The sequence below is a fragment of the Scyliorhinus canicula genome, chromosome 9 (genome assembly GCF_902713615.1).
Source record: "Scyliorhinus canicula chromosome 9, sScyCan1.1, whole genome shotgun sequence".
In the NCBI taxonomy this organism is placed as follows: domain Eukaryota; kingdom Metazoa; phylum Chordata; class Chondrichthyes; order Carcharhiniformes; family Scyliorhinidae; genus Scyliorhinus; species Scyliorhinus canicula.
The window spans coordinates 146,875,651-146,902,397 of NC_052154.1; the positions used below are offsets into that span (position 1 = coordinate 146,875,651).

The 26,747-nt window shown below is 49.2% G+C and overlaps 1 protein-coding gene across 1 annotated transcript in view; it reads left to right on the forward strand.

The window, feature by feature from the left end:
- Positions 1 to 26,747, forward strand: part of LOC119971775 (doublecortin domain-containing protein 1-like) — a 695,221-nt gene that overhangs the window by 655,969 nt on the left and 12,505 nt on the right. Inside the window, exon 37 of the mRNA XM_038807879.1 lies at positions 1,753 to 1,903. Within this exon, the coding sequence (XP_038663807.1) occupies positions 1,753 to 1,903 (151 nt within the window). The remainder of the gene's footprint in view (positions 1 to 1,752; positions 1,904 to 26,747) is intronic.

The following is a 26,747-nucleotide window of genomic DNA, read 5'->3' on the forward strand; positions in this document are numbered from 1 at the left end:
CCAATCTGGCGCATAACTGGGCAGCAGTGGACCTTCCCCCAGGACATGACCCCAGGGGTGGATGTTCCTCTAATCAGAGGTCAGCAGCTCTTCACCCTTGGCAGCGGCACAGGAAGAGGTGCTGGCTGCTGTCAGTAATGCACCCACCCAAGGTCCAGGGACTTAGACCATAGTTGAATGATGGCAGAATGGGAATCATAGGGTGCCAATCACAGGGGAGAGGGTCGGCGGCAAGGGTGGGTGGGTGGTTCCTAGCAGCCCTCACCTTCCTGATGCAGGGTCCCTCAATCATGCACTGAGTGTCTTTCAACAAGGGGCCCCTCCACTGGCAACCCACAAGTAACCTCACCAGGATTTGTTTTTGGGCCTCCTGCATGGCATGTCCCTCAACCCCCGGCTGGGTGAATGTCAGCGGGGGTGGGATATAGCCTCAGTTAGCACTCGGGCGGGAAGTCCGCCACGAGCCTCCCCACCAGAGACCTATTCGGGGAAGAGACAGGAAGGTGGTGAGGTCTCCAACTGTCATCGTTGCCCCAAAATTTAATTCTTCACTGACATTAAACTTGCTTTAGAGGAGGGCATTAAATTCCATGTACAGAATTGTACAGCTAAGGAGATTTGCCCATTATTTCAGTACCAGCTCTTCAAAAGTAATTTATCTCTATTTAATTATTAATTAGCTGATGGTCCAGTGAGAAATATCAGAATCTTAACTGCTAGGCAGGACCCAGAACTTAGATTCAGGCACACACTGAGAAATTCCTATCGAAATTCAGAACTACCTTTGTCAATAGCATGTGCTTGAATTTCCAATGTGTTCTTTCTGCCAGTGGGTGAGGCTCCATGTCCACAACACCCACTCCATAAGGTATGTACATACTGAAGTGCTTGCGTGCAAAGATAAGCATCTTTGCACCCACTCTAGTGGTGTGACTCCGGCCATATTGATTACTTTCATCCCCCCCATTTTTAATAGTTTAACAATAGCCAATTATTAATCAATCCATGATTTCAAGTAACACAATTTTCAACTGTATTTTGATGTGATTTCTTTGGATCTACTCTGGGTCACTCTCTGTATCAGCTGGAGCTCAGCGGCTAACACATTTGCCTCAGAGACTAGGTCATGGGTTCAAGTTCCACCCCAGAGATCTGAGCATAGAATTTAGGTTGGCAATCCAATGCAGTACTGAGAGCGTGCTGCACTGCAGCTGCAGGAGGCGCCCTTCAGATGAGAGGACCCCAGCTGTCTTTTCAGGAAGATGCAAAGAAATCCCTCAGCACTGCTTGAAGAAGAGCAAGGGAGTTCTGCGCTACTTCAAACAACACCTAAAACAGATGATCTGAACCTGCAGGGTGAAAAATTACATTTATATAGCACCTTTCAAGACCATAGGATGTCCCAAAGTACTTTACAGCCAATGGAATACTCTTTGAAGTGTAGCCATGATTTTAATCTTGGAAATATGGGGGCTAACTTCTGCACAGCAAGCTCCCACAAACAGTAATGTGATACTAACCAGATAGTTTGTTTTCTGTGATGTTGATTGAGGGATAATTGTAGGCCATGGCACCAGGGAGACCTCAGGGCTTTTTCTTCTTGACTATTTTCCTGTCGAAATTTCACATGAAGAAATATAAAGACATGGAAAATAAAACAGAGGCAGCTGCCCCCTGTTTTTTTGTTTATCACATCTGAAATATTTCTCGACGTTTGCGTGTTATAAAAATTGTTCTTTTTCCATGCTTTAGCTGCTGGAAAACTGCACAGCTCGACTTAAGCTACGATGCACAGCTAAGATCCTATTCAGCCCTGATGGAGAGCAGATCACCTCGTGGGAAAGAATAGAGCGAGACATGTTGGTGTGCGTATCTCTGGGCGAGCCTTTCATGACTAGCACAGGTTGGTACTGTCTGAGTGAATACCAAGACCAGATTTTAAAAAGTGCTGACATACATAGTGTCCCTTAGATTAATGGGTTTTATCAGCATGGGCAGGGAGTATGAAGCCTGTTTTATGTTGTCTGGTGCACTAATTAACAGCCTATGCACACACATTCAAACTTGAAGGGCTTAATGAATCAGACAAATGACATGGTCAAACATGTAATTACTTTTTTTTTGTGATAATGCACTTTTATTTTAACCAATTCATGTTTATCAAAGAGCGAAACCAATGGAAATGAAAAGTGAGGCCTTTTCTACAATGGTTGATTTGCAATGCCGGTTCAAACCAGGTGGGATGGAAAATTTAAACTCTGCCTCAGTTTTCAGAGGTTAAGAGTGAGTTTCCCAATAGGTGAGATGGTCACATCCTTTCTGGGGATGTTCCCAGTGCTGAGTGAGTGCTGCACTGTTGGAGATGCCATCCTTCAGGTGAGATATTAAACTGAGGCCCTGCCTGCCCTCTTATTAGGGTATGAAATATCCCATGGCCCTGATTCAACGAAGAGCAGGGGAGTTATCCTTGGTGTTCAGGCCAATATTTATCCTTCAACCAGCATCATTAAAGAAAGATTACCTGGTCATCATCACATTGCTGTCTGAGTTTCTCTTGGCTGAGTTTCTCTTGGCTGTAAAGAGCTTTGGGGTAACCTGTGGTCATAAAAGGTCCTACTCGAGCTTTTTATGGTGCATTTCATGACAAAGGATTAAGTCATCTTTTTTAGGCATTTGTTGAAGGACCAATATTGGCTAAAACTCCCCTTCTTTTCTTCAAACAGTACCATGGGACCTTTTGCATGTACCTGAGATAGCAGATGGTCACAGTCTAAAATCTCATCTTCAGGGCAGTGCATCCAACAGTACCGCACTCCCTCAGTAATTGTCCAAAGGATGTTTAAACATTGGCTATACCCTCATGATTTATCACCACAGACATTCTGCGAATGTCATATCCCACCTAATCAACCCTTAATCTCAGAAGTAGATGTAAGTGCCTCTACCTTTCAGCATTAAACAGAAAGCCATTTTGTTTTAAATTATTTTCCATTTTCTTATCATTTCTTCTCCTATCCGCTTCCCTCCCTCCCCTGTTCTCTCATCTCCTCTTTCCTCTCTTCCCCTTCACTCCCCCTTTTCCCTGTCTTCTCTCTTTTCCTCCGAAGTGCGCCAATTATTGTTGTTCTAGCATTATCATCTTCAAAAACGTTTCTTTGAATACAATTTCATCACACATAATTAACTCCATTATTATGTGAAGCTGACAAAAACAGAATTTCCTAAGAGAAACTGTTTCTAATGGAGAAAGGTTATTTAAAGTGATAGGCAAAAGAACCTGAGGCAACATTAAGAAAAGCTTCCCCACACAACAAAGTATGAGGATTTTGAATGCACTGCATGGATATTGATTCAATTGTAATAATTAAAGATGAATACTTGGAGGAGAAATGATTGTTAGGGATATGGGGGAAAAACTGTCCTGTGTGACTGAATTAATTGCTTTTCAAAAGAGCCAACCCAACTAGATGGGCCAAATGGTCTCTTTCTGTTCTGTACTGTTTTATAATTCTATCTTAATGCTGAAAGGTGCATTTTACAGTCGGTACACAATTTAGCTTTGCTATTCAACTTCTTTAAGCGAGTGGGAAATGGTAGACCTCTGCTCTGATCAAATGGCTGCACTCCGTTCCTATTCTCTTCGGAGGTAGTAACCAGTAAGAGGTCAAAGGTCAAAATTCTGCTGAGGGCAAATGACTTAACCAATTATTGGAAGCACATTTTGATGTGGTATCTGACAGGTGTGGAGGATTCTGAAGGTAGTTTTGCCATAAGTCTGTATAGTCCTTGCAAAATAAACCACCTCCACGCACACAGGATAATTCAGCCCAAGAAGAATCAAAGATGGCGAGCACTATGGAAGTAATTGTGCTGGTGTTGGGAGCTGTTATTGCCATGGTAATGTAATATGTTCAACATGCATTGTACGCAGATGTGACCTGTAGTTTAACAGGATAATAAATGAGATCTCAATCTGAACCAGAACAAAGGAGGAATATCTATCAGTCTAAGTTTTAAAATGTGCTGTGACAGACACAGAGGAATAAGTACTGTATAAATTCCAATGCCCTTTGGCAAGTTTGCTAAATTATAATATCATTGGAGTAAATACCTTTGGGCAGTGTTAAAATAGGAGTAAAATCTATATCACCTGTGTGGATTTTTCCTTGTTCGTTATTTACACCTACATTTTAAATTTATTTTCTTCACTGGCTCGTACAGAAAATAAATAGAGCTCACAGATCTCACTTCAGTTTCTCTCGCTGATAGTCAAGTCTCTGGAGTGTGCTATCTGATGGCCAGTCTGAGATTGTCAGTTACGTTAAAGTGACAGCCCAACACTTTAATGCAACTGCAATATGTGGGATAGGAACTCATCTGATAGCAAGCTCCCCCCGGTCACCAGAAAGCTTCTTTAACTATCCACAAGGTACAAGTCAGGAGTGTGATGGAAAACTCAGCACACACTTGGATGGGTAATGCTGCAACTACATGCAAGAAGCTCAATATCAATCAGGCTACTTAACTGACAACTTGGTCATCAGATTTAATGGCCGCGTTGTGCTTAAGTGAGAGAGTGACGAGACTGTTAAATCACGGAAGAGGCCAAAATCGAAACAGCACCAGCCGCTGACCTTTTGGCTCCGAGGATTCCACCATAATAGTTGCGGCACAGCTATCATCTCCATCCTCTGCCACTGCAGAGGCACATACCTCGTTTGGTGAAAGTAGCGGACAGCCTTCTGGGGCATATTCTTTTTAATTTAGTTTGTTCATGAGACATGGGCTTCGTTGGCTAGGCCAGCATTTTTGCCCATCCCTAATTGCCATTGCTGCGGGTCTGGATTCACCAGGTCTAGGCCAGACCAGGTAAGGACAGCAGATTTCCCTCCCTAAAGAACATTAGTGAACCAGGTGGGTTTTTATGACAAGCGACAATGGTTTCATGGTCATCATTAGACTTTTAAGTCCAGATTTTTTATTGAATTCTAATTTCACCATCTGCAGTGGTGGGATTCGAACCTGGGTCCCAGAGCATTACTTTGGGTCTCTAGTTTACTAGTCCAGTGACAATACCAGGTATTGTCTGGTCGTTCCTGTCTCCTGTTGTGCATCTAGAATTGTGTGGAGCACCACACAGGATGGTAAAGGGAGGAGGGGGGCGACAGAGGGATGGGGGAGAAGCGGGTGGGAAGGGGGGGTTGGGGAGAGGGCAATGATCGGCGAAGCTACGTCCTATGTGAAGCGGGCGAGGAACAGGGCATCCTTGGCCGGCAAGGCCTGCCAGACCCTTGCCACTGCCGCCTGTTCTCCATTCTCTGACTGGACCTTTGGGTCCTCTCCGGGCTCGTCCTCCAGCCCCTCCAGGTCCGACGCCTCCTCATCCTTGTACCCCCTCCTCGGAGTTGGCTACATATTTCTCCTCCTCCACTTCCAACATGTCCCATTGCTGCTGTGCCAGGTTGTGGAGAACACAGCAGACCTCCACACAATGCGGGTGAAACTCTACGGGTGTATTGAAGTGCACCACAAAGTAGTCGAGGCATTGGGAGCGCATGTTGAGGAGTCCAATGCACTTAATGACAGCCCAGGTGGCTGCATGGGCCTCATTGTATCAGGTCTCCCCATCAGTCACCGGCCTCCATACTTGCGTCCTTAGCCAGGTCCTCAGTGGGTTCCCTTTATCCCTCAAGAGCCAACCGGCCATCCTAGGTGGTCCTCGAGGAGGCTGGGGATGTCGGACTGCCCCAGGATGTAGCTGTCGTGCACACTCCCTGGGAAGCATGCACACACATGCATGATCTGCAGGTGGTGAGCGCACACACCAGCTGAATGGTCAGCAAGTGGAACCCCTTCCTGTTGATGTAGGGAGCTCCCAGATGGTCCGGTGAGTTATCAGCCCCTGGACCTGGGGCATCCTGGCGATGGCGGAGGATACTGCTATCCGGGCATCTTGTTGGGCCTGGTCCATGTCAAAGTTTATATAGTTTTCTACCCAGGCAAACATGACTTCTCGGATGCCAAACAAGTCCTCGCTCGAGCCCTGGAATGATCCTGGGGCAGAGAGGTTCAGGGACGCAGCCACCTTGATGGCCACCGGGAGCAGGAATCTTCCTCCTCCACATGGTGCCAAGTCCGCGAGGACATGGCACAGGTGCTGCACCATCCCTTTGTTGAGGTGGAGCCTCCTGCGGCACATAGAACATAGAAAAATACAGCACAGAACAGGCCCTTCGACCCACGATGTTGTGCCGAACGTTTGTCCTAGATTAAGAACAAATTAATCTACACCCCATCATTCTACCGTAATCCGTGTACCTATCCAATAGCCGCTTGAAAGTCCCTAATGTTTCTGACTCAGCTACTTCCACAGGCTGTCTGTAATCTGTTTGAAAGACCAGTGGCATCTGTACACCTTGCGGGCCTCCCCTTCTGGGTCCCTCCTGGCCCGATGGACGACTGAGTCCACAGGGTGTGGAACGGGGCCCTGCATAAGGACCACTGCCTCGGGCCTCTGTCGATGCTGCAGTCGTTGCCTTGTGTGGTGGCTGGCCACCCGGCCTGAAAGCAGCACCACAAGTATAAGTTCTGCGGGGTTCAAGATATCGTCCATGCCGTGCAATATCTGTGAGGAATTGGTGAGACTGACAACCAACCATGTCTTCCTTCCACCCCGAGGCCCTCCATGTCCCCCACCTCTCTCCACCCCCCCGTCATCCGATATGCCTTGCCCACGTATGCCCAGCCACAGCGGCGGCCCTGATCACTGCACCCCAGACTCTGTACCTGTGGTGATAGCGCCACAGTACCCCAGACACCCATACGTGACGTTACCTGGATTGGGCACCGGTCCCCTCCCCAGTGAACATGCCCACCCTCTGATTGCAGAGATGTTCCTGGTTCCGGGGCCCAGCCCTGGGTGTTCAGATGTTGGCCGCTGTGTCCTACATGTTGCCTCCCACAGTATTCAGGCACAATAGTCTGATCGGGAGGCTGGGCAATGACTCCCACTTGCTACATGGCATGTCTGCATGGCATGTCTACCCACACGGATCCATATGCGATTTGTGAAGTTCCCATTTGGCAGCACGGTAGCATAGTGGTTCGCCGTGGCCAGTCTTGGTCAGGGTGGGCCGCCATTGGGGGAGGGGTACTGTGGAGCAGGGGGGTGGCCGCTTATGGCCTGGTCTAGGTTTGGGGAGGGGCTTCACAGCACCAGGGTCCCAGGTTCAATTCCTGCTCGATTCCGCCAAAGGAAGCGAGTGGGCCGGTTAGGTAGCACACAGATTGCACCCGGTGCGGTTCTTCTTTTTGGCATCTCCCGCAATTTAACGGCCTTGTCACCCTGTCGCTTATGTGCAATGCTGCCATTAAATAATGACCTACGTACAGATGCAGAAAAAACACCACAGTTACATTGCTGGCCTGTAGTTTCTTAGATGAGTTCTTGCTTTAACTGGAGTGAAGATCTTGAAAAGTAAAAGATTCTTATGGTTAATTGCTCGGAGTTGGTTCTTGGGTGAACCTGAAGTCAGGACAGGTTGGAAAAAGTCCTTCTCTCAATTTGTGTTTTTACCGTGGCTGCTTATTTGATTGCAATATGTTTAACAGCTTTCTGGCTCTGCAGAGCCAATTCTTATTATGTTGACAGTGGAGAGAAAACATGCCTATCTCATCCATATGATTAAAAAATATATATTTTAACAATTAAACATATAAAATACATTACATTTGCAAAATAAAACCAAACACAAAACCAACCCCCCCCCCCCACCCCCCACCTTTCCCCCTCCCCTCCTCATAAGCAGTTGGCAGCAACCAGATCTCCAAAATACAATAGAAACAAACCTAATCTCTTGTGGAACCCCTCACTCGTCCTCCCAGAAACAAATTTAATCTTCTCTAAATACAAAAACTCCATTAGATCCCCCAGCCACACTGAGGCACAGGGTAGAGAAGCTGGCCTACTCCCCAACAGGATGCGCCTGCAAGCGATCAATGAGGCAATGGTTAAAACACCTGCTCCCGCACACATCTGCAACTTCGACAAGTCCAACCCTCTTAATATGCCCCCCAGGGGACTGGGCTCTAAGTCCATATGTAAAATTGGCAACATGGTGCTGAAGAATGACCCCCAAAACTTCTCCAACTTCAGGCTGGACCAGAATATGTGTGCATGATTGGCTTGGGTCCCTTCCACACCACTCACAAATATCCCCCACCCCCTCAAACAACCTACTCATCCTCGGCTTTATTAGGTGCACTGTGCACTACCTTTACCTGTATCAACCCAGCCTCGCACACAAAATTGAGGTATTCATCCTCCGCATCACCTCACACCGCAGTCCCTCCTCCAGTGCCTTCCTCAGTTCCTCTTCCCACTTGGCCTTAACCCCTCCAGAGACATCCTATCCTCCTCCAAAATCCTCCCAGAAATTGCAGAGTTGAGCCACTTCCCGACCCAATCACTGACAACGTGCCCTCACCATAAAGGATAGACCTTGTTCACAAAATCCCGCACCTGCATGTATCATCCATATGTCTTGTCCAAAGTCCTTTTTCAAATAGGGTGGTGTATTAGGCCAATAAACACCCTGTGTTGTGAGTTTGAGACGGTAAAGGTCTTTGTTTTGGATGCGAGATCATCGCAATGCAGTGAAAGATTGATAAATCCATTTCACATTCATCCAGCATCCATTGAGTTTTGTTGTCACCGAGACAAGTTGTTTGCAAACCCTGTCATTGACATTGTCAAATGGTATTGTCACTTAGCGAGGCCATTGACTGACCCGTGTAAGCTATGGGAAGCATCAAAGTGGCATGGTGCCCCACTTTGCATGGGGACGAGTTGCATTGTTGAGACAATGGAGGGATATGCATTTTGCATGAATCCATGCTGTGCCAAATCTGAGAGTGCTGTTTCTTCTGCTTATCCTGAGGTATTAGACTTCAAAAGAGTCCTGGGGCGGAATTTTCCGACCCCTGCAGGGTCGGGGAATCGCCCAGGGCCTTCGTAAATCCCGCCCCCGCCGTGGCTGGAATTCTCCGCCACCCGGGAATCGGCGGGAGTGGGAATCGCGCCCCGCCGGTTGGCGGGCCGCCCGCGGCGATTCTCCGGCCCGTGATGGGCCAAAGTCCCGCCGCTGTCAGGCCTCTCCCACCGACATGGTTTAAACCACCTCTGTGCCGGCAGGAGCAGGTGGCGCAAGAGGGCCCTGGGGTCCTGGGGGAGGCGCGGGGCGATCGGACCTCTGGGGGTGCCCCCACGGTGGCCTGGCCCGCGATCGGGGCCCACCGATCGGCGGGCGGGCCTGTGCCGTGGGGACACACTTTTTCTTCCGCCGCCGCCACAGCCTCCACTATGGCGGAGGCGGAAGAGACCCCCTCCACCGCTCCGGCGCCGGTGGTGACGACAGCGGCCGCTGACGCTCCCGCGCACCAGCAAAAGCCTTTCGGCTGGCCGGCGTGGCGCCAAAGGCCATTGGCGGCAGTCGGCGGAACGGGAGCCACTCCAGCGCGGGCCTAGCCCCTAAAGGTGCGGAGAATTCCGCACCTTTGGGGAGGCCCGACGCCAGAGTGGTTGGCGCCACTCCGCTACGCCGGGACCCCCCGCCCCGTCGGGTAGGGGAAAATACTGCGACTGGACTTAATCTTCCATGACCACTGTTTAAGCACAGATTAAGAGCTCTGGGTCGGAGAATTCCGCCCCTGGACTCTTTTGAAGTCTAATACCTCACTTACGGCAGCACGGTAGCATAGTGGTTAGCATCAATGCTTCACAGCTCCAGGGTCCCAGGTTCGGTTCCCGGCTGGGTCACTGTCTGTGCGGAGTCTGCACGTCCTCCCCGTGTGTGCGTGGGTTTCCTCCGGGTGCTCCGGTTTCCTCCCACATCCAAAGATGTGCGGGTTAGGTGGATTGGCCACGCTAAATTGCCCGTAGTGTCCTAAAAAGTAAGGTTAAGGGGGAGTTTTTGGGTTACGGGTATAGGGTGGATACGTGAGTTTGAGTAGGGTGATCATTGCTCGGCACAACATCGAGGGCCGAAGGGCCTGTTCTGTGCTGTACTGTTCTAAATCTAAATTATGAAAGGAACAAATATAAAATGTGATTTCCCTTTGTGATAAACTCTTCATAATAAAAACAGAAGATTCCCACAGCAACAGGATAACACTGACTCTATCCTCACTCAAGGTCCTTGAGACACAATGAAATGATGGAAAAGCAAGATAACATGTAGCCCTCTCTGTACTTCTGAAAATATGAGATTGAGAACCGCAGTGACAATGTTTGCCAATGAAGCAGCTTGCTTGAAAGCTTAAAACCAATAGATTGGAAGATGTCACGATATGCAGACATGCAGAAAATGATATACAGACAGGAAGCTAATGAACACAGAGAACAGGACATGACCAATGTGCAGGCAGGACACTCAGGGGTGGTATCTCACTATAAAAGGCACGAGGCACTCACACTCCCTCTTTCCACTGATGAACATCTACAGAGTGAGTCAGGGTGTATTTACAATATCACACCTCCAGCATGTGGCTGAGAGCAAGTCTGGTTCAGTCAGAGTAACCACACTTAGGTTAGCAGAGAGTCGAACTCATAGAGAACTGAGCTAACTGTGCTACTTGTTCAATAAATCAAATTGAACTAACTTCAAGGTCTGGAGTATCTTTTGGTTAAAGCTGCATCCAGTTGCAGCCTGTGTTATCCCAGAGTACATAATACATCAGATGTCACCTCAATAAGTCAGATAGGCTGCCTATAAACTTCCCCTCATTGAGTAGAGTGCACAGGAAATGACTCAAAGTGACTAAGTTGAAAACAGATATGCTGCAGTGAATCCATCTCAAACTTACCAAATAGACCACAATATAAAACACTGGACAGATATATTTTCTCAGATGGGTTGATTTTGTAGCAGAGATGAAAGGTCAGAAACAGACCCATCATTTATCACAGAATAATGTGAATCAGTGATTTTCAATTGCTGTACTGCATTTTTGATGCATCTCAGGCAAGGCAAGGACACTTTCTGGCATTAGAAAGAAAGGTCGACTGAGTCACAATGGCTGGTAAATTATGGTGTTTTGTAGTTGTTAATGGAATATCAGCACTTCACTGTAAGTTATCTCCTGTCTGCAAAGAGCTTCAACAATTGAGCGACTGGTACATAGAGATGAAAGTGCAAAATGAGCGAATAAATCTATGGTAAGTAAATCAAGACATCCCAAACTACAAACAACACACAAACTACCTGGATATTCTCTGATGGGACAGTTTGAGAATCATTTGTACTCGATTATCTTCTGTTCTTCACACTCAAAAATAGGCATTTTAAAGAAAACAATTTGTTCTTACATATCATCCAGATATCCTAAAGCACTTTATCGCCAATTATTTTTTATTGAAGTACAGTCACTATTGTAATGTAGGAAATGTTGCAGCCAATTTGCACACAGTGAACTCCCAAGAACAGCAGAGAATGATCAGATAATAAGTTTCAGTAATGCTGGTTGAGAGGTAAGTATTGGTCTGAATGCTGTGGAGAGCTAGCCTACGCTTCTGTGAAATAGGATATTTTACTTGAGAAAATGACCCGGAGATTTGGCATAACGTTCCCTTAAACAAATGGCAGCTCTTTGTGCAGCACCCCCTCGGTATGGCTCTCAGGCCTGAATTATATGCTCAAGTCTGAGACTTGACAGACAAGAGAACGGAAGTGTATTTTACCTTTGTGTAATCTTTACTCTTTCTCTTTTGCTTGATCTTTTGTGTGTATTCAGGCATTAGCTGGTGATAATTAATGAACTGATTCTAAAACAAAAGGCCACCCGAGCCTCAGCTAAAACTGTTGAGCAGTTGCTGTTCAGTATTTCTTGGTGTATTCACTAGAGGACAAATTAGTGCTGTGTATTATGGGCTGGATTCTCCGATTTGAAGACTTAAGTGCTGACGCCGGCGTGGGAACAATGATGTTTTACGTCTGAACAAATGGCACGAAAACTGCACCCATCCTCCGTCTGGTGGGGGGCTAGCAGGCACGCAGAATAAAGCCTCCAGCTTTACCTGTAGATACGGCCGGAGAATTGTCGGGTCCGTGGCCACCCAAGCACACGGCAGCGGCCTGCAACATGGCGCTGGCGACGCGCAGACCTGGCCTCCACATACTGTACCCCTGGTTGAGGGAAGGACAGGATTGGCAGCTAAACATTCCAGGATTTAGATGTTTCAGGCGAGATAGAAGGGGGTGTAAAATGGGTGGAGGAGTTGCACTACTGGTTAAGGTGAATATCACAGCTGTACTGCGGGAGGACACCTCAGAGGGCAGTGAGGCTATATGGGTAGAGATCAGGAATAAGAAGGGTGCAGTCACAATGTTGGGGATTTTCTACAGGCCACCCAACAGCCGCGGGCGAGAAGCAGATAGGTAGACGGATTTTGAAAAGGAGTAAAAGCAACAGGGTTGTTGTGATGGGAGACTTTAATTTCCCCAATAATGACTGGGACACACTTAGTGCTAGGGGCTTGGATGGGGCAGAGTTTGTAAGGAGCATCCAGGAAAGCTTCTTAAAACAATATGTAGATAGTCCAACTAGGGAAGGGGCTGTACTGTACCTGGTATTGGAGAATGAGCCCGGCCAGGTGGTAGAAGTTTCAGTTGGGGAGCATTTCGGGAACAGTGACCACAATTCAGTAAGTTTTAAAGTGCTGGTGGACAAGGATAAGAGTGGTCCTAGGGTGAATGTGCTATATTGGGGGAAGGCTAATTATAACAACATTAGGTGAGAACTGAAGTACATTGTTTGGGGGAGGATGTTCGAGGATAAATCAACATTTGACATGTGGGAGGCTTTCAAATGTCAGTTGAAAGGAATTCAGGACCGGCATGCTCCTGTGAGGAAGAAGGATAAATATGACAAATTTTGGGAACCTTGGATAATGAGAGTTATTGTAGGCCTCGTCAGAAAGAAAAGGGAGGCATTTGTCAGGGCTAGAAAGCTGGGAACAGACGAAGACTGTGTGGAATACAAGAAAGTAGGTAGAAACTTAAGCAAGGAGTTAGGTGGGCTAAAAGGGGTCACGAAAAGTCATTGGAAAATAGGTTCAGGAAAAACCCAAGGCTTTTTACACGTACATAAAAAGCAAGAGGGTAGCCAGGGAGGGGGTTGGCCCACTGAAGGACAGGGGAGGGAATCTATGCGTGGAGCCAGAGGAAATGGGTGAGGTACTAAATGAATACTTTGCATCAGTATTCACCACAAAGAGAAGGAATTGGTGGATGTTGAGTCTAGAGAAGGATGTGTAGATAGCCTGGGTCACATAGTGATCCAAAAAGACGAGGTGTTGGGCATCTTGAAAAATATTAAGGTGGATAAGTCCCCAGGGCCTGATGAGATCTATCCCAGAATACAGAAGGAAGCAAGAGAGGAAATTCCTGAGACCTTGACAGAAATCTTTGGATCCTCACTGTCTTCAGGTAATGTCCCGGAGAACTGGAAAATAGCCAATGTTGTTCCTTTGTTTGAGTAGGATAGCAAGGATAAGCAAGGATAGCAAGGGGCAGCAGGGTAGCATGGTGGTTAGCATAAATGCTTCACAGCTCCAGGGTCCCAGGTTCGATTCCCGGCTGGGTCACTGTCTGTGTGGAGTCTGCACGTCCTCCCCCTGTGTGCGTGGGTTTCCTCCGGGTGCTCCGGTTTCCTCCCACAGTCCAAAGATGTGCGGGTTAGGTGGATTGGCCATGCTAAATTGCCCGTAGTGTCCTAATAAAAGTAAGGTTAAGGGGGGGTTGTTGGGTTACGGGTATAGGGTGGATACGTGGGTTTGAGTAGGGTGATCATGGCTCGGCACAACATTGAGGGCCGAAGGGCCTGTTCTGTGCTGTACTGTTCTATGTTCTATGATAATCCAGGGAACTACAGGCTGGTGGGCCTTACCTCAGTGGTAGGGAAATTACTGGAGAGAATTCTTCGAGACAGGATCTACTCCCATTTGGAAGCAAGTAGTCGTATTAGCGAGAGGCAGCACGGTTTTGTGAAGGAGAGGTCGTGTCTCATAAAATTGTCTCCTTTTCGAGGAGATCACAAAGACGATTGATGCAGGTAGGGCAGTGGATGTTGTCTATATGGACTTCAGTAAGGCCATTGACAAGGTCCCTCATGGCAGACTGGTACAAAAGGTGAAGTCACACGGGATCAGAGGTGATCTGGCAAGATGGATACAGAACTGGCTAGGTCATAAAAGGCAGAGAGTAGCAATGGAAGGGTGCTTTTCTGATTGGAGGGCTGTGACTAGTGGTGTTCCACAGGAATCAGTGCTGGGACCTTTGCTGTTCGTAGTATATATAAATGATTTGGAGGAAAATGTAACTGGTCTGATTAGTAAGTTTGCGGATGAAACAAAGGTTGGTGGAATTGTGGATGGCAATGAGAACTGTCAGAGGAAACAGCAGGATTTAGATTATTTGGAGACTTGGACGGTCAGATGGCAGATGGAGTTTAATCCGGACAAATGTGAGGTAATGCATTTTGGAAGGTCTAATACAGGTAGTGAATATACAGTGAATGGTAGAACCCTCAAGAATATTGACAGTCAGCGAGATCTTGGTGTACAGGTCCACAGGTCACTGAAAGGGGCAACACAGGTGGAGAAGGTAGTCAAGTAGGCATACGGCATGCTTGCCTTCATTGGCTGGAGCATTGAGTATAAAAATTGGCAAGTCATGTTGCAGCTGTACAGAACCTTAGTTAGACCACACTTGGGGTATAGTGTTCAATTTTGGTCGCCACACTACCAGAAGGATGTGGCGGCTTTAGAGAGGATGCAGAAGACATTTACCAGGATGTTGCCTGGTATGGATGGCATTAGTTATGAGGAGAGGTTGAATAAACTTGGTTTGTTCTCACTGGAACAAAGGAGTTGAGGGGCGACCTGATAGAGGTCTACAAAATTATGAGCGGCATAGTCAGAGTGGATAGTCAGAGACTTTTTCCCAGGGTAGAGGGGTTAATTACTGGGGGGCAGAGGTTTAAGGTGCGAGGGGAAGGCTTAGAGGAGATGTACGAGTTATGTTTTTTACGCAGAGGGTATTGGGTGCCTGGAACTCGCTGCCGCAGGAGGTCGTCGATAGTGACGTTTAAGGGGCATCTTTACAAATAAATGAATAGGATGGGAATAGAGGGATACAGAACCCGGATTGTGGGTTCACAAAAAAAAGTCGCATGTGTGACCAACGCCATCGGGAACCCGGCCCATCGCGGATGGAGCATCGGGGGAGGGCCTCAGGTGACGTCCTGAGACCGTCCCAATGGCGTGCGGCGTACTCTTCACCGTTTTCGAGGGGGCGGAGACCGCAAAAGCAGCGCCTCCCCCAATTTTGGCGTCGGCGACCAGAGAATCCTGCCAGATATCTTTCTATACAGTCTTTCTGTGTGGCTTATTTGTCTCCAAGAACTAGAAATTATCGGATCAAAATTTTTTGTCGCTCTTGTTACTTGTAGGATCATATAGTCCTGAACATGTTTCACTTAGCACATGACACTTAACATGTTGAACTTAGCACGTAGCATTAAACAGGTAACACTGAACACATAGCACAGAGCGTACCGCACTTAACATGTAACACTGAACATGTAACAATGAACATATAGCAGGGTTGAAGAGCTGAATGGCCTACTTTTGCTCCTATTTCATATTGTAGCATGCTCCTGTCAAAGCCTCACTACCAGTATTTAAAAGAATCCATGGATTAATGCCTGCATTAAAAAAAAGAGGGGAGAAACTTGATACAACTGCATTCAGCAATCATAGAATTATTGACAACAGCAGTTTTTGCCTCAATCTGTTTTGATTTCTACTGTCCCAGTAAAAGACCTCACTTTGTTCATGCTGCTGATTTTTTTCTCCTTTGAAATTTCCTTCTCTTCTTTCCTCAGGACTTTGATTTAATAAGGACACGGGGAGTACAAAATGAGTAAAAAGCAGAATGAAGTTTTGTTTACAAACCATACACTTCCCGGTTGACCCCTACCGGATTCCTACTTGGTCCGTGCAGAATATTCATGGGAGGCACGGTAGCACAGTGGTTAGCACTGTTGCTTCACAGCGGCAGGTACCTGTGTTCGCTTCCCGGCTTTGTCTGTGTGGACTCTGCACGTTCTCCCTGTGTATACGTGGGTTTCCTCCGGATGCTCCGCTTTCCTCCCACGAGACGAAAGACGTGCTGTTGGACATTCTGAATTCTCCCTCAGTATAACCAAACAGGCGCCGGAGTGTGGCGACTGGGGGATATTCACAGTAACTTCATTGCAGTGTTAATGTAAGCCTACTTGTGACACCAATAAATATTATTAATATTATTATTACATTTGACTCCCACAGGTTTATGGGGCAGGGCAATGTTCAATGCAGGGTTTCCCAAACATTTCCAGCCACGGAACCCTTTTGACCTCCCAATAGAACAGAAGGAAACCCTGGGAAACATTCTTATTGCGTTGAAGAGCCAAACCACAAAAAATGTTTGCCTTTGCGCAATGACTGCAAGCATACAAAAACCTAATTTGTAGAAGTCTTTTATAATTCTTATGCATATACATTTACTATAATTTAAAAGTTTTATTAAAAAAACGTACTTAGGCCTCACCTTTGTCACTTTTAACGTGGAGAGTGTAACTGTTCCTATGGTTCAAATGGGAAGAGAGTTACAGGAATGCTGGATTTAAATATTGGACACACGCACCTGTCTCTCTCTCTCTCATACACACGCTCACCTCACACACACACACATTCTCATTTCATACACACACACGCACTCACTTCACACGCATACTCTCATTTCACACACACTCTCATTTCACACACATACACACACTCTCATTTCACACACATACACACACTCTCATTTCACACACATACACACACTCTCATTTTGAGCATGGGGCAGCACGGTAGCACACCGGTTAGCACTGTTGTTTCACAGCGGCAGGGACCCGGTTCCTGCTTCACAGCTCCAGGGTCCTAGGTTTGATTCCCGGCTTGGTCGTACATGGTGAATTGGCCATAGAAAATTACCCTTAGTGTCTACCTAACCTGCACATCTTTGTACTGTGGGAGGAAACCGGAGACCTGCAGGAAACCCGTGCAGACACGGGGAGGAAGTGCAAACTCCACACAGTCTCCCAAGACTGGAATTGAACCAGGGTCCCTGGAGCTGTGAGGCAGCAATACTACCCACTGTGAAACCATGCTGCTTTTCAGGCACAACGTGACCATTTGATCACACCCCCACTCTCAATTCATACACACACACACTCTTTACACACACCGGGCGCGATTCTCCGCAAATGCAGAGAGTCGTAAAGGCTGCCGTGAAACTGGCCATGTTTCACAGCAGCCTCCGCACCCCCTCCCGGGACCCAATTCTCACCCCCGGTCGGGGCTAGCAGCGCGGCCCCGTGAAGAATGGCATCGCGGGCTTAGCGACCGTCGCTAAGCCCGCGCGCCAAGAGTCACAGCAGCTGACGCGCACGATGACGTCAGCCGCGCATGCGCGGGTTGGACGGCTCCAACCTGCGCATGCGCGGATGACGTCATCACGCATATGCGTCAAACCCGCGCATGCGCGGGCCGTCATGCCTCTCAGCCGCCCCGTGGACTGATCCTGCGGGGCGGCGGAGGAACAAAGAGTGCGTGGGTATCGGACCCGCTGCCCGAACTCGGCCCATCGGCCAGGGGAGAATCGCTGTTCGCCATAAAAAACGGCGAGCAGCGATTCGTGTCCTGGGGTGGCCGTGGGGGGGGGGGGGGGGGGGGGGGGAATAGCGGGAGGTCGAGAAAAATGTCGGGAAGGCCCTCCTGCTATTCTCCGACCCGTCGTGGGCAGCGGAGAATCGCGCCCACCTTCTCTATTCACATATGCACACATTCACTTCACACACACACTCTCTATTCACACACATACTTTCACTTCAGACTCACACTCTTATTTCACACACACAAACACACATTCAGGCACACACATTCAGACAAACATTCAGACACACACACACATATTTCTCTCACACACGGGCACGATTTAATCAAAACGTTTCTAAGTGTGGTAGTGAGCGGGAACTGCCGCAAGCTTCCCGATGCTCTGACCGGAGAGGGTATCAACGTTATAAAACGTTAATTGTGCCACGGAACAAGGTCCCACGGACTTCACGCTGCAAATGATGGTCCTGCTGATTCACCGGGACCGCACTCGCTAGCTCCCAGCTAACAAGGGAGAGCAGCATTTAAACTGCTCCTGCACTGCCAACCCCACCCAGATCGTAGCCATGCCACTGAGGAGATCAGCCCCATGATTCGGGGATGCCAACCTGGACAGACTGTTGGATGTGGTAGAGCCAAGACGGGATGCCCTGTTCCACCAAGGGTCAGCCACAGGGCAGTCAGCGCGGCCTGGGAGGAAGTGGCAGCGTCAGTCAGCTCAGAGAGCATTATCAGGGTGACCGTCACCCATTGCCGTAAGAAGGTCAGTGACCTCCACCGGGCTGCACGGGTGGGTTGGCACAGGACGCCCGACCCCCAGATCTTCCCCCCCCTCCTGAAAATGCATCCGGCAGCACCCCCACCCAGCACCGTTCTGTGCCCCGGCCCACCCATGTACCGCAGTGCCACCCACACTGCGCCACCGCCATACCCCCACGCCCGATACTCCCAAACCTCCCTTCTCCCCATCTACCTCATCCCCCCTGCATATGTCCCATCTCCCCCCACATATGTCCCATCTCCCCCCACACCCACACCGCCCCCCCCCCCCCCACACCGCCCCCCCACCCCCCCCCCCCCCCCCCCCCCCCCACCCCACCCCCGCCGATGAACGATCCATGCGACTTACAATGCCTCCTTTGTGTCCCGCAGGAGAAGTTGACTCAAGGTCAGTTTTGTTTTGGGATAACGGTCTTCTGAAGTGCCTTTGTGAATGTTTTATAAATGCAATATAAATGCGTTGTTGTTGTAGTGAATAGAGGAGGGCAATAATTCTTGCTTGACACAAAAGATAATTTAGGTATAGCCCCTGATGGAACCTTTAGATTAATGGGTGGAATATTGGGTGAGTTTCATTAGAGTTGTGCAATGTTCCACTACCCTGACCCCAAATTTTCCTTGTACACATTGTGCCCAATTGATCCAATGTGTCTTTGAAACAGCCTTTTTCCTCTCCTACTGCCCCCTCCAATTTTTCCTATTCTACTGCCCCTCCTCAAATATTTATCCAATTACCTTTTGAGAATTATGATTGAATCCACTTCCACCACTCTTTCAGGCAGTACATTCCAGATCATAACTAAGTGCTGTGTCAAAAAAAAGACATCACCTTCCCTCTGACTATTTGCCAATAAAGTAAATGCACGTCCTTTCATTACACACCCTCTGAAACAGCTGAAACAGTTTCTTCACTTTCACTGTCAAAACCCTTCACAAGTCGAATACCTTTGTTAACCCTTCTCTGCTTTGAAACCAATCCCTGTTTCTCTACATGCCACAAAGTCTCTCACCCACGTAAGCCTTTCAGCAGGTAGGAAGGGCGACCTCATCCCCTTCCCATGGTCAGCCCCACAACAATCTGCCGCCACCCTGGGGAAAATGCTTCCTGAGCAGCATTGAAACGGCATGGTAACAGTGCTATCATGTGCACATCCAAACCTGACAGAGGCACAGCTCCTGCTTGACTGCACACCTAATCGACCTCTTTCCCTAATAAAGCCAGGCATAACACATTCGTGCACACACATGCACACTCACACACTGACTGACGCAATCACATATAATAATACTTTTGGCTGCGACTGGCCTTATCTTCCCCAAAGGTGACCCCCTCGACTTGCGTGGGCTGCCTATTGAAACGTGGAGAGATCAACAAGACTGTGCAAATGTTACTCTTGCCACATTTCTGCCGTACAAATTTTGTCTCCGAGAGCGCCTCGTGAGTTTGCGGTTCATGTTTGGAGTCCTCACTACTCCTTATTTCCTGCACCGAAAATGGAATGTTGGAACCAACTGTTATCAGAAAGAAAAATCGACTTCTGGAATTTAATTGCAACCAGCATTTTTGGAGGATTTTCCTTTCAAACTGCTATTTTCAGAATCCAGAAAACACTTCAGCGAATTAGACATGTGGCTGCCGCCATGTGTTCCCAATTTAGAAGAAGCTCTATCAGATTCTTACAGGACGGGAGGAATGTTTGGGTCCATCCCACACTAATAACACGCTAAGCCTCCCATTCATTGTGTTGCTATTCTGTGGCAGATGCCCTCTGTGTTTCTGAAAGATTACAAATGAGAAAGCATACCCGCAGAGGTGTATTATTAATAGGATGCTGGCCCACGGCTTTTAATCATTTTACTCATACTTTCTGGCATATTAGTATTTAGTGTGATTCTGGCATCAGCTGTTAGCCATAGCTCGGTGGATGGCACTCTTGCCTCTTAACCATAAAATTGTGGGTTCAAGCCCTGCTCTGTGGGCATGAGTAAAATAACCTCACTCTGGAGGTAGGTCGGGAGTAGTATACTTTCCATGAGATGTTAAACTGAGGTCCCCCCTACCCTCCCAGGTGGATGTAAAAGATACCACAGTGATATTTTGAAGAAGAGCAGAGAATTATAGAATTTACAGTGCGGAAGGAGGCCATTTGGCTCATCGAGTCTGCATCGGCCCTTGGAAAGAGGACACTACCTACTCCTACATGTCCACCCTATCCCCACGCCTCCACCCTATCCCCGTAACCCCACTGAACCTTATTTTGGACACTATGGGGCAATTTATAGCCAATCCACCTAACCTGCACATCTTTGGACTGTGGGAGGAAACTGGAGCACCCGGAGGAAACCCACGCAGACACGGGGAGAACGTGCAAACTCCGCACAGACAGTCACCCAAGCCGGGAATTGAACCTGGAACCCTGAAGCTGAGCAACAACTGTGCTAACCACTGTGCTACCATGCTGCTTCTGCAGACAGGTCATGAACTGAAATGCCAACTGTGGTGATTGTATTCACCAGGAGATGTGGTGCCTGTGTAACCTTTAACTTTAAGGATTGAGCTGGAACCCCGATGGGCTCCGCCTCTGGCTCCGCCCCCCCGGAACGGTATATAGTCCTGCGCCGAGCGGGTGGCGATCATTTGGTACAGACGTCACTGGCAGGCTAGTTCTTTGTGTAATAAAGCCTTTGTTCACTTGTCCATATGGTCTCGCTGATGGTGTATCAATTTATTACACAAACAACGTCACTATGGACGCCGCTCTCAAGCCAGAAAAACTCGACTTAGACGCCCATGCCCCAGAAGCCATGGGGATCTTCTCTCACTGGCTCCGCTGCTTCGAGGCCTACCTCGGCTCCTCCGAAGCACCTATTCCCGAAGCTCGCAAGCTGCACCTCCTCAATGCCCGGGTGGGCCAGCGAATTTCAGTTTTGATCGAACTCAGCAAACCCCACATGGGCCCTGCCGACACGGATGTTGCCAGACCCGGCCACGCCACAGGCCTGTGCCGCGCGGCTGCCCACCCAGACCGGGGGGACCGTTGTGCTACTTCTGCGGCCAGGGCCAACACCCATGGCAGCATTGCCCAGCTCGCTCCGTGACATGCAGCAACTGCGGCAAAAAGGGTCACTTCGCCAGAGTCGGTCTGGCTAGATCGAAAGCCCAGACGCTGAAAGCTCCTCAGGCCTGACCCATGGATTCACAGGCCCGTAGACCCCGTAATGCGGCTGCGTGCCTGCCGCAAACACCCCCCTTCAGACGCGTCATCAGCCACGTGCAACTCGTGGGGGCGGCCATCTTCAGCTCAATCCGACACGTGCGACTTGTGGGAGCCGCCATTTTATGACCCAGATTCCTCCGACTACACTGATTACCCGCAACTCGGTGCCGTCACCCTCGACCAGTCGCGGCCGAAGCACCCGAGGAGATCCATGATGGTCTCCGGGTCAACGGGCACGAGACCCCCTATCTCTTCGACTCCGGAAGCATGGAGAGCTGCTTACACCCCGAAACGGTAAGGCGCTGCTCCCTGCACATCTACCCCGCATCTCAAACGATCTCCCTTGCCTCCGGATCCCATTCGGTCCGGATCCGGGGGTACTGTGTCGCGAACCTCGCTATAAAGGGTGCTGAGTATGCCCTTTTTAAGCTGCATATTCTCCCTCACCTCTGCGTCCCTCTAGTGCTTGGACTAGACTTCCAATGCAGTCACCGAAGTCGGACCCTGAAGTTCGGTGGACCCTTACCCCCCTCACTGTATGTAGCCTCGCGACCCATAAGTTTGCCCCCCCCCCTCGCTCTTCGCGAACCTCACCCCCGACTGTAAGCCTGTCGCCACCAGGAGCAGGCGGTACAGTGCACAAGATATGACTTTCAAGTCAGAGGTCCAGCGACTCTTGAGAGAGGGGGTCATCGAGGCCAGCAACAGCCCCTGGAGAGCTCAAGTGGTGGTTGTCAGGACTGGGGAAAAGAACCGGATGGTGGTGGCTAAAAGCCAGACAATTAACCGGTTCACACAACTGGATGCATACCCCCTCCCCTGCATTGTGGAGATGGTCAACCAGATCGCGCAATACCGGGTTTTCTGTACGGTGGATCTGAAGTCTGCCTACCACCAGCTCCCGATCCGCCCGGAAGATCGCCACTACACGGCTTTTGAAGCAGCCGGCCGACTCTTCCACTTCCTCAGGGTCCCTTTCGGCGTCACCATTGGGGTCTCGGTCTTCCAGAGAACGATTGACCGAATAGTGGACCAGTACTGGCTGCGGGCTTGGACAATACCCGTACTTGGACAATGTCACCATCTGCGGCCATGACTAGCAGGACCACGACGCCAACCTTAAGAAGTTCCTCCAAACCGCCCAATCCCTCAACCTCACATATAATAGGGAGAAGTGTGTTTTCTGCACAACCCGGCTAGGAATACTTGGCTATGTCGTGGAAAACAGAGTCCTGGGGCCTGACCCCGACCGCATGTGCCTCCTCACGGAAATTCCCCTTCCCCACAGCCTTAAGGCCCTCAAACGGTGCCTGGGGCTTTTCTCATACTACGCACAGTGGGTCCCCCACTACGCGGACAAAACCCGCCCACTTATTAAAACAACTACATTTCCTCTGACGGCTGAGGCCTGCTCGGCCTTCAGCCACGTCAAGGCCGATATCACTAAGGCTGCCATGCACATGGTGGACGAGTCCATCCCTTTTCAAGTAGAGAGCGAGTCATCAGACATCGCCCTGGCTGCTACCCTCAACCAGGCGGACAGGTCCACAGCCTTCCTCTCTGGAACCCTCAATGCTTCCGACATTCGACACTCCTCTGTCGAGAAGGAGGTGCAAGCCATTGTGGAAGCTGTGCGGCACTGGAGGCACTAGCTAGCTGGTAGCCTTTATGTTTGACAATGCACAGCAGGGCAAGATTAAAAATGATAAGATCTTGAGGTGGAGGACGAAGTCTCCGCCTACACTTACGATATGTGCAGAGGAGATTCACTAGGTTAATCCCAGAGCTGAAGGGGTTGGATTATGAGGAGAGGTTGAGTAGACTCGGACTGTACTCGTTGGAATTTAGAAGGATGAGGGGGGATCTTATAGAAACATTTAAAATTATGAAGGGAATAGATAGGATAGATGCGGGCAGGTTGTTTCCACTGGCGGGTGACAGCAGAACTAGGGGACATAGCCTCAAAATAAGGGGAAGTAGATTTAGGACTGAGTTTAGGAGGAACTTCTTCACCCAAAGGGTTGTGAATCTATGGAATTCCTTGCCCAGTGAAGCAGTTGAGGCTCCTTCATTACATGTTTTTAAGGTAAAGATAGATAGTTTTTTGAAGAATAAAGGGATTAAGGGTTATGGTGTTCGGGCCGGAAAGTGGAGCTGAGTCCACAAAAGATCAGCCATGATCTAATTGAATGGTGGAGCAGGCTCGAGGGGCCAGATGGCCTACTCCTGCTCCTAGTTCTTATGTTCTTACGTTCTTACGATATTAAGTATCGTCCTGGGGAACTCAACGAGCCCTTGGATGCCCTATCCTTGCGCCAGCGTGCAGGAGAACCGACTGCGAGCTCTCCACAATGACCTCTGCCACCCAGGGGTCACCCGGCTTGTCCATTTTATTAAGTCCTGCAACCTGCCCTACTCCACCGAGGAGGTCAGAGCCATGACCAGGGATTGCCAAGTGTGCGCGGAGTGCAATGCGCACTTCTATCGGGTAGACAAGGCCCATCTGGTAAAGGCCTCCCGGCTCTTTGAGCGCCTCAGTATCAACTTCAAGGGCCCCCTCCCGTCCACCAACTGCAATCTGTACTTCCTGACCATTATTGACGAGTACTCCAACTTCCCTTTTGCTGTCCCTTGCCCCGACCTGACCTCGGCCATAGTAATAAAGGCCTGCACAGCATCTTCACACTGTTCGGTTTCCCTGCACATCCATAGTGACTGGGGTACATAGTTTATGAGTGATGAGCTGAGTCAGTACCTGCTCGTTAAGGGCATCGCCTCGAGCAGGACTACCAGCTCCAACCCGCAGTGCAATGGGCAGGTGGAGAGGGAGAATGCGACGCTATGGAAGGCCGTCCTTCTTGCCCTTCGGCCTAGAAGTCTCCCGGTTCCCCGCTGGCAGGAGGTCCTCCTCGACGCGCTCCACTCCATTAGGTCGCTCCTCTGCACAGCCACGAATGAGACCCCTCACAACCGCTTGTTTGTCTTCCCCAGGAAGTCCATCTCCGGGGTCTCGCTTCCATCCTGGCTGACACCTCCGGGGCCTGTCCTTCTCCGGAGGCATGTGAGGAGCCATAAGACTGACCCCCTAGTCAAGACGGTCCAGGTGCTGCACGCAAACCCCCATTATGCCTACGTGGTGCACCCAGATGGACGGCAAGATACAGTCTCTCTATGGGACCTGGTGCCCGCTGGTTCCCCTGCCAACGCGCCCCCCCCCACATCCCAGCATTGCCTACCGCCACCAACCCTGTCTCCTTCGTCCCCCTGGGGCTCCTGTGTCCTCCCGTGCCTACTCCGCCCCCCACACCTGCACTGCCCCCCGCACCTTCACTGCCGCCACCTGCCACCCACCTGCCGACCACTACCCCACAACCGTCTCCAACACGCCGGGCAGAAGCTCCAAACAACATGCTCTCAGAGTCACCATCATCTACGACGTCCATGCCCACCGCACCGCCAGAGCTGAGGAGATCTAAAAGGATGATCCGGCCTCCGGATAGACTGGACATTTCACCCACGTCACCCCCGCCGGACTTTGTGTTTTTTTTTAAACAGGGGTTGAATGTGGTGAATGTATTCACCAGGAGATGTGGTGCCTGTGTAATCTTTAACCTTCAAGGATCGAGCTGGAACCCCGGTGGGCTCTGCCTCTCGCTCAGCCCTCCCCCCCCCTCCCCCAGGATGTTATATAGTCCTGCGCCCAGTGGGTGGCGCTCGTTTTGTACAGAAGTTACTGGCAGGCTAGTTCTTTGTGTAATAAAGCCTTCGTTCACTTGTTCATGTGGTCTCGCTGTGAATTGATGGTATATCACCAACCCTGCTCCCCTCTCTGCAGATGCTGCCAGACCTGCTGAATATTTCCGACATTCTCGGTTTTTATTTCAGATTTCACGCATCCGCGGCATTTTGCTTTTGGAGATCCCCGGCCAATATTTATCCCTCAATCAAACAGTTATCTGGTCATTGTTGATTGTGGGATTTGGCTGTGTGCAATTTGGCTGCCTAGTTTCTTTCTTCAGTGGCTACTCTTCTAATTGACAATAAAACACTTCGACACATCCTGAGGTGAAAGGGGGTGATAGATGCTGTATAAATGCCAGCTCATTCTTCCTTCTTACTTATTGCTGAAAATCCGTTTTTATGGTAAGGTAAAAGAGACAATGGTCTTGAAAAAATATGGGTTGCCCAACTCTCCTGTCGCTGTGCTAATTTCAGAGGGAGAATTCCTGATAAACGAGCCATATACTGCTTCATTTAAGGGAGTTTTAAAAATGCTTAATGAAATGAAAATCGCTTATTGTCACATGTAGGCTTCAAATGAAGTTACTGTGAAAAGCCCCTAGTTGCCACATTCCGGTGCCTGTTGGGGGAGGCTGATACATGAATTGAACCGTACTGCTGGCCTGCCTTGGTCTGCTTTAAAAGCCAGCGATTTAGCCCTGTGCTAAACCAGCCCCACGTAAATAGAGAGGGGTTTCAGCCATCTCAGAGAATCATAGAATCCCTACAGTGCGGAAGGAGGTCATTCAGCCGATCGAGTTTGCACCGGCCCTGGGAAAGAGCACCCTATTTAAACCCACGCCGCCATCCTATCCGCAAAATCCCACCTAACGTTTTGGACACTAAGGGGCAAGTTTCAGGGGAAGCAGTGGAGTAGTGGTACCCAGCATAATACTCCAGGGACCCAGGTTCAAGTCCCACCATGACAGATGGTGAAATTTGAATTCAATAAAAAAACATCGGAAATAACCATTGTCAATCATCATAAAAACCCATCTGGTTTACAAATGCCTTTTAGGGAAGGCAATCTGTCCTTACCTGGTCTGAGATACATGTGACTTCAAATCCACAGCAATGTGGGTGACTCTTAATTGTCCTCAGGGATGGACAATAAATGTCGGCCCAGCCAGCGACGCCCGCATCCAATCCAATGAATAAAAACAATTTGCTCAGCTGAGGAACTGCTTTTGAAGGCCTATTTCATTCACAAG